Source organism: Zeugodacus cucurbitae, chromosome 6 (assembly GCF_028554725.1).
Source record: "Zeugodacus cucurbitae isolate PBARC_wt_2022May chromosome 6, idZeuCucr1.2, whole genome shotgun sequence".
Classification (NCBI taxonomy): Eukaryota; Metazoa; Arthropoda; class Insecta; order Diptera; family Tephritidae; genus Zeugodacus; species Zeugodacus cucurbitae.
Window position 1 is genome coordinate 56,583,214 of NC_071671.1, and position 8,560 is coordinate 56,591,773.

Here is an 8,560-nt window from a genome sequence, read left to right on the forward strand (position 1 = left end):
AACCGTTATGTTAGTTTTAAAGCTTGATGACTGTTCTCTAAACATTCGTTATGATCTTATTCAGGGAGCAATTACTGTATGGTGATTCACTCTTTTATGATGTAGGTATAAAGAGCTGTCCAAGAGTTAAAGTATGTTTCAAAGATCCAACAAAATGCAATAGATATGACTACCAAAAATAAGAGGTAGTGGCATTGTACCCTCTCCAGTAGAGCTTCTTCTGTAGTACTTCTCTGTTGATACCCATCAGATTGAATTGATTTCGTCCTTCAGCTCCTTCTGGCGTATAGATTCACAGACCAACTTAATATATTCGCAGACTACATTACCACTACTATGCCACATTACGAACCCAATAAAAACAAATATTCTTAAATTTCCTTTAATTTATTTGCGCCTCAATCATCACTTGAATCTACAGAAACTTAATACTAAAATAAGCAAAGTCAATTTACAACACACCAATACTCGCCCGCCCGCATCTATTGTTTCACGACGCATGCATCACCATATCCTGCTCCGTCTCGGCCGAAATCGCCGCACGCTTCAGCACACGCATCTTCGAGTAAACGATATCCCAGTCAACGAAGCCGCCAACAATGTGACGCACATTTCGTTCGGTGTCATCGTAGCCGGTGCGACCGTGTAGCATGCGTAAATTGTTGAAGGACAACACGTCGCCCGGTACCGTTTTAAAGGTGACCGATTGCTCGTGAGCCATGCGTACGAATGTGGCATTCGCCTCATACCAAGGCACCACCTTATCGACATCGATGCTGAAGTGGCTGTCACGTTGTGGAACGCTGTGATTGATGCGTGTATATTTGCCATCGGCATCCAAGCTACAACAACAACAACAAGAACAATAAAAGTCAATAAGAGGAGAATCATATAAGTCGGCGCAAAGAAACTGTGAAGTTGATGTAGATTTAAAGGAAGAACGGTTGTTATGCAATTATGGTAATTGGCGCGTAACTCAAGCCAGGACTCGCAAACGCGGATCAGCGTAGATTCATTGGCAATGAGTTATTGTCTGCTTGACTTACTTAATAACTGGCGCGCGCCACATATTATGGAAAGACTTATCGGCATCCATGCCGATGTCACACCAATTGACAAGTGTCTGTGAGAGCGTTTCAAAATGCGCCGGATGATTGACACGCAGCTGATCGGCGATGTTAAAGGCATCCACCAACTGATTCCAGCCGCCTTTGGAGCGCGATTGTTCGAGCGTGTGCAAAAGCGTCACGCTGGGTTTGTACTCATAGTAGGGCAGATCGGTGTGCAGCGGCAGCGGTTCGGAGAGGTAGGAGTAATTTTTAGCGCCAGGGCGTGAACGCACGCTAAATTCTTCGCTGCAAGAGAGAAAATTAGGCGTGGAGTCACAGAAATCTTTTTTTTTTTTGAGTAGTTTTATATAGCAAAGAGACTTACCCATAAGTAGTCTTGCGTATGAACCCGATTCGATTGGCCAATGACTTCACCACGCCGATGTCCAGCGGTGAGTTCTGAAGCATAGCGATGCCGTGTACAGCTACGGTCTCTAGCCATTCCATGAGTACTATTGAGGACAGAAATGATTTTAATTTATTTTATATAGCCCATATCTTCAGAATTGTTGTCTTGGTTTCTAACAACATATAAATATAAACAATTGTGGTCCCGGAAAAGTCTTTACTTCATTAATTATTTTTAATTATCGAAGTAATCGGCCTAAAACCAATTAAATTGCAATTGAATTCAGTTTTTCCAGTTTTAGCTTTAGTATGGTAAGAATCATTAGGCTAGGGATTAGTGAAAAATGAAATTATCTTATCTCAATTGTGAGATCCTTGGAAGTTGAGGATTAGAAACATTTTTTTGAGAAAGCTCTGGCAAAAGTTGTGCGTTAAAAGCTTTAAAAGCTTTCATGAAGTTCAAGACAGAGCATCCGGGCCTTTTGAGGAATTAAATATTGGATGGATATTGCGCTAAATTTTCTAATAAAGTAGGCCTTATATAAAATTATTGCAAAAGCTTATCTCTTGAAATACCAAATCTGAGCTTTGGAGCTTTTACAATAAATTGAGAAAAAAAAATCAAAATTTTTCAGATTTCGTTTTGGTAAAAAACCGGTCTGTAATTTTAGTTCGAACGTTCACAGAAACTCTTCAAGGTTTTTCCTACAAACAATTTCAATGTATAACTTAATCGATACTAAAAAATATATTTCGTCACTTCTTCGTATGAATTCCAAATAACATCACCATTTCACTACACTCACCTGCATCACTGCGCATCACATCCCAATAATCAAATTTTTTTAATAAATTGTTAAAATCATCCTTGCCCCAATGTTTCGACGCCGGACGATACCACTCACTTAAGTATTCCTCACGATTTTTAGGCGAAAAGTCACGATCTTTTAACCAGCTTAGTGCAAAACTCGAGCGATGTTCATCGGTCCACAGAATATTCACTAACTGACGTGATTCGTCCACCTGGCAAATGGTGAAAAAATATTTTTTATAGGTATCTCTCAATATTTGCTATAACACTAAGCACTAACCGTTATGTCTCGCACTTTCACTTTTGTATCAAAATTATTCCAACGCAGCGGTTTGCGACTCAACGAATCACGATGAAAACACTCTCCACACTGACAATTGTCACGCAGCCAAATGCCGGGGAAAATCATGGAATTCGGCTGCTGTGCGTGCTCCTTGATCAGCAACATTTGATCCTCGGCGCGCACTGTGGCGCTAATGTGCCGTAAGAGTGCGCCTTGTTGCAGCGCTCGTGCGCTCTTGAGTAGATTGCGCCAGCAGCGTCGCGTTAGTGTGGACATCCTTGATCGAATTTACTTTTATTTTTTAATTTGTTTAAAAATTCAAAATGTTGGGTGTGTCCACTAAGCGCTGTCCTCTTAATTGAAATGGAAGCTCAACTAAAGCGTTGGGCGCTTTTAAATCATCTCATAATGCAGCAAAGTTCATGCTTTGTCTAGTCAGTGAAATTTGTCGATTCAGTCATTCAGCGTTTTTATTGCAATTCCAACTAAATAGTTGAACAGCAAATACAATTTTACTGCTCTCATTCAACTCAGCACACTGACTATTTGTATTTTTTTCTGACAAATAAACAATTGTTTGCTGATAAGTTGCGCGATAAGCCTGAATATTGTTTTGAAATGTCGCGTGTCGGCTAATTTTTAAAACAAACAATTAAAATTTTTGATTGATTTATTATCAATTAAATCACAATTTGCAACTAATTTATAATTCAATCGAATAATTTGGGCATAATTAGATTAATAAGCTTACATTATATTTATAAATCTACAAATTGAACAAATTTTATATGACCCTCTCCCAAAAAAAAAATAACCAGAACTGAATTTTTGATTATTTTTTAAATTTAGTTTTTATTATTATTGTTTATGTCCTCTTCATCTCTTTACGTCACATTATTTCATTGTTGCTAACTAAGCTGAAGGCTTGGCTTTAAGCACGTTTACCCTGAGTTACTCACCCTTTTTGCTATCTCGACTAGCCGCCATATAATTCGCACGCTTTTGTAGTATAAAAGATCAGCTCATATTTTTTACCACTCTGCAAAGACCACGTCGCCTATGAGATTACACAAACAACAATAATAAATGACAACAAATTATTTTGAGATAAGCATACAAATTTGTTTACGAGTGTATATTCGTACTGGTAGTGTAAATGCATCTAAGTATTTATATGCCGACTCATTGTAGACAATGTGAGAAGAAAGTACAGCCAGTCAATATTGCAATAAATATTACGAAAATTGTTTGGTTTTCAAATATTATCATAATACGAAATTTTATTTTAGGCAAACATTAACTTAAGCCAGTAAAATACAGCTTAATGTGTGTAGAGCCGGATGTTATATGCCGTCGGAACATGATAAAAGAGAGCTAAACAAAATATATGTAGACATTAGTACCGAGAATCGTATGTAGTGTTAGGTTGTATTGATCTCTCTCTTTAGCATTACACTCTACTCACAAAAGTGGTCATTTTTATTACTAATTATCAGTTGTTCCTCAACTCCGTAAGAATTAAGATTACCAGATCAATGCAGCAATATTCAGACAGAGAAAACTGCCATTACGATTTTATAGGACGGCTCCTTTTAAGGAAATAAATATTCACCCTAATTGTGGAACCTATGCTGACACTGAGTTTACTAACTATCCGTTCGAAACGAGTTGACATTTGATTGATCTCACCCTAGATTCCAATTTTTGATAAAGTTCGTATGAGTGCAAAATTTTGGAAAATAGTAAAACTGATAAGCTTGCCAAACAGCCTCTTTATTATACTATGACCCTAGTCTGTGGGGCTTTTCCAGTGGTCTTACGGACTTTTCTTGACTAATTCGATCTCGTTTAAGACTAACGACAGTACTAACCCTACTAGTGACGTTTTTCTGATCCAAGGTGAATCGTAAGATACTCTTAGGTTTTAGTCGTCCTCTCTAGTCGAAGTCGTAGATATAGGGTTATATATATCAAAACAAGTAAGGAAGGACTAAGTTCGGGTGTAACGGAACATTTTATACTCTCGCAATTTATTTATTTAACTTATTTAATATTATATATTACACAATATGTCCCACATATTCGTCATATATATTGTATAAAGTCAACTGAAAATTGGAAACCCTAATATTAGGTTAGGAGCACCGAGGTCCTCATGTTCTATATATGGGGCCTTGAATACCTATGGTCCGATTTTGGCGATTTTTAGAATGGGGTTGCCACACTATAAACATAGTATTTGTGCAAAGTTCTGCACCGATATCTTCACTAGTTCTTACTTTATATATTGTAAAGTAAACGATTCAGATCGTCTTCAAAGTTCTGGTATATAGAAAGTAAGCGTGGTTGTGAAGCGATTTGGCCAATTTTCACAACATATCATTGGGAAACTATTACAAACCAAGTTTCATTGAAATCGGTATATAACACTTTCTTGACGCGCTGATGACACGGGTGTAATATGGGCGAAATCGGTTCACAACTACGCCTACTTCTCATATAACTCAATTTTGAATCCTTCTGATTCTTTCACTTTAGAATGTATACATAAGGAACAGATAAAGATAGCGAAATAAAACTTTACACAAATACTATATTTGAGCTGTGACATCACTTGAGGAAAAATTTTCAAAATCGGACCATGACTTTTCAAGGCCCCTGATATCGAACATGAAGAACTCAGTGCGTAAGGATAATTTTTCACCGAAAATATAGATAAATCTTAAAATAAATTGCGAGAGTATAAAATGTTCGGTTGCACCCGAACTTAGCTTTTCCTTACTTGTTAATTCTTAAAGTTATGGAGCCCAAATCTGGGGTAGGGTATGGAGACCTGAAGATATCTTTCATTATTACTGAAGAAAAGACAGATGGAGCAAAATATGTGGAAGAGTTTTCTAATACACGGGGAGTCAAATTTCAGATGCCTGTGATTCATTTCAGATAGAAGTAGAGATGTATTTAGTATACACACATATATGAGACTCAAACGTTATATTTTTCGAGAACTAAAATTCAACAGCAGTTGTGAAAAGGCGGATCTAAATCAGCTATTCAACTGGTTTATTCTGAATTTTCAATATTGATTAAAAACAAAATCCGTTAATAATTAATAAATACCGTTATAATAAAACATTGCAAAATTAATAAAAAAATTTATACAGATACTAAGAATCTGCCTATGAAAAATTTCGTAGCAATCACACTCCATTACACTTGAATGCAATATTGTCTCGCAAGTTGAAATTGAAATGAATGGGCAGCAGAGAAGTAATCACTGCAACACGAGCCTGTGTGTACTGCTACTATTGTGTTGCACTGTTGCTATTTTGTCTGCTGTTGTGCTTTATTGCTATTATTGTATTGTTATTTTTTTTTTTTGTTTCATTGCTCCTTACAATTTTTTTCCTACACACTGCTCAATCAGCATTTAACAAATTGCAAAATGTGCAAATATTTTACAAACAACAACAACAAGGATTGTTGCATCAACTGCAAATCGTAACAAATGCATGCTGCATGTTGCATTTATAGACAAATGTTGCATGCAACAATAGCCATGAGAGCGTTTGAGTCGCCAAAGTGTGCGTATGTGTGTGCGAAGTGGCATGTAGACGAGAAATTAAAAATGCAAAATTAATTTTTGCAATCGCAATCGATTTTGCATAATTGTCTGCGAACAGACACTCACACTCATGCAGAGATTCATATATGTATGTACGTATATACCGTTGCATGCTCATATCATATTTGAAACTATCAAAGAAACGTGTACTCATGCTTTTTACTATGCGATACAGTGATGGGCAGTGAAATGGAGTAAGCTTTAGTGCCGGACTACTTTTCTTACTGATTTCAGTATAGTTACTACCTAATTATCGATTTCCATTCTTACTTTCTGTGTATGTATGTTCTGCGCATGACGGAGCCAGTTGAGGGATTTCAATCTTGGCCAGATCATCATCCACGTCGGCAGCCATGTACCCCTATACTGTATATGAATAGTATATTTTACGCGTTGGCATGTTTTCTTCTTCTTCATACAGCTCGTTATGCCAACGAATCCGGTACCCACATACGCCTACGCGTAACGGGCCTTAAATCCTTCGGAGAACTTTTCTCTCGAATTGCTCATCTTTGTTGGTCATCGGCCATGCACCATAAAACAGGACGGGTATGATGAGTGACTTATAAAGCGTTACTTTGGTTTTGCGAGAGAGGGCTCTGCTTTTCGATTGGCTGCTGAGTCCCTGATAGCACCTGTTGTACGGTTAAGATGTGCAGCGCGAACTATCTTCTCAAACATTAGGTTAAAATTAAATCCCTCGATAAGGGGTCGCCTTATTTGAAACCTCGTTTGGTATCGAACGGCTCGGAGAGGTACTTCCCTACTTTGACGAAGCTGGTTCTGCCGCTTAACCTCATTTTATAAAGCCTTATAAGTTTTGTGAGTAACCCAAATTTAGACATTGTGACGTAGAGGCGATCCCTTTTTGTGCTATCGAAAGCAGTTTTGAATTTCACAAGAAGATGATGCGTGTCGATCTGTTGGGTTTTTTCCAGGAGTTGGCGTATGGTGAATATCTGATTGATTTACCAGGTCGAAAGCCTGATGAGGTCAAATCGGTTTGTAGACGAAGAGCTTCAGAACTACATATTATGGCCAAATTTTTATCGTTAGTTAGAGACTGGACACAACTCATGTGGTTATAGTTAGTAATCCGTTCAGTTTTTCGCTTTTTAATCTGTAATCTGATATGCTTTTCAAATCCTAAGAACACAAGAACTTGACAGTTAAGCATAGAAGGGGCTTTCGGGGCTTTTGTAGCCCCGAGTCAAGCTTTTAAGTGACCATCCGAACCAGAAAGATTCAATAGTAGAACTCAAAGTGCTAGTAGTATCACATGAACTAGTCGTAATAACTTTTAACATCACTCTTAAGTTATGTGACCTAACCGTTCTTTTATATACATAATTTAAAGCCAGAGAAAAAATGTCGGTCTTATTACTGCGGCCAACACTGTATATTAATATGACATTGTTGTCATATATCTACAAATCTACGCTTATGAGCATATTAATTGCGCCTCATCGTCACTCACTCATTCACAATAGTATTCCAACAATCGCTCATTTTGTTGTTGATAATTACACTGTTGCGCTGTTGATAGAAATACTCCAACTACAAATTTGTTGCATACATTTAGGCGTATTACTTGCATTGTATTCAGATTTAGCATGAGTTTTTGGTTGCATTCACCAACACTGCAGCGAAGTACCTTCATTTTTACTTCCCAAGGATAAATTTGCCCTAAGGATAGATACCCTGTCAATGATAATCTCGCCCACTCGTGAGCTCTGCTTCTAACTCAACAGCGCAGTGCCATTGATTCTACAGCGAAATCAATGCTTTTCACTCTCTCATTGTATTGTTGCGAAGAGTGTGTGAGTGTGTGTAGATGTGTCGAAGAGAAAGGTGCAGGCGCTTGCCACCCAGCAAGTGTTCAATGCAAGTGTTGTTAACTGTAAATGATTGTGTTGGTCATGAATGCCGTTGGAAATATTAATATTTCGCCCTTTTAATTTTAAGTCACCGATTGAGTACTTCAACAGATAAGTATGTGCTTATGTGTGTGTGTAGTTGCACTGCGTTCCATCAATACGGGTATTGCTTTGTATTTTTAAGCTTTTTTGACTACGAACACTCACATTTGCATCTCCGAAAAGGCATTATCAAAGCAATTCACGCCTCAGTGGCATCAATAGCAGAGCATAAGAGCTTTTAAAGAATGCAATTTATGGCCCAAAAAGCCTTTGCAAATGATTTCTTACAAATAATAATCACAAACACAGAGGAGATTCTACAATTTGCACACATTTTTCATTATTTCATTCTGACAACTAAATAATTGTTTCTCATCGCATTTGTTGTATCTTTGCTGTTCTCAGAGGCATTAAGCTGGAAACGCCATTTATCGGCATTTTAATCGTTTCACCATAAACTAAGAG

The 8,560-nt window shown here is 37.5% G+C and overlaps 1 protein-coding gene across 1 annotated transcript; it reads right to left on the reverse strand.

Moving 5' to 3' along the window:
• Window positions 1–368: 368 nt before the first annotated feature.
• On the reverse strand, window positions 369–3,008 carry LOC105214958 (gamma-butyrobetaine dioxygenase). The gene is made up of 5 exons (XM_011188674.3): window positions 2,549–3,008; window positions 2,264–2,480; window positions 1,435–1,561; window positions 1,047–1,355; window positions 369–842 (listed from the first exon to the last, which is right to left on the reverse strand). Exons 1-5 carry the CDS (start codon window positions 2,825–2,827, stop codon window positions 491–493), a joined length of 1,284 nt encoding a protein of 427 aa, XP_011186976.2. The 5' UTR covers window positions 2,828–3,008; the 3' UTR covers window positions 369–490.
• Between the last annotated feature and the right edge of the window lie 5,552 nt (window positions 3,009–8,560).

What these genes read in the sequence shown, in the direction of transcription:
- LOC105214958 (XM_011188674.3), bottom strand. Translation starts at nt 2,827, where the DNA reads ATGTCCACACTAACGCGACGCTGCTGGCGCAATCTACTCAAGAGCGCA. An exon ending in TGAAAGTGCGAGACATAACG is followed by an intron (nt 2,481 to 2,548) that starts GTTAGTGCTTAG and finishes ACCATTTGCCAG; the next exon opens with GTGGACGAATCACGTCAGTT. An exon ending in TGTGATGCGCAGTGATGCAG is followed by an intron (nt 1,562 to 2,263) that starts GTGAGTGTAGTG and finishes TGTCCTCAATAG; the next exon opens with TACTCATGGAATGGCTAGAG.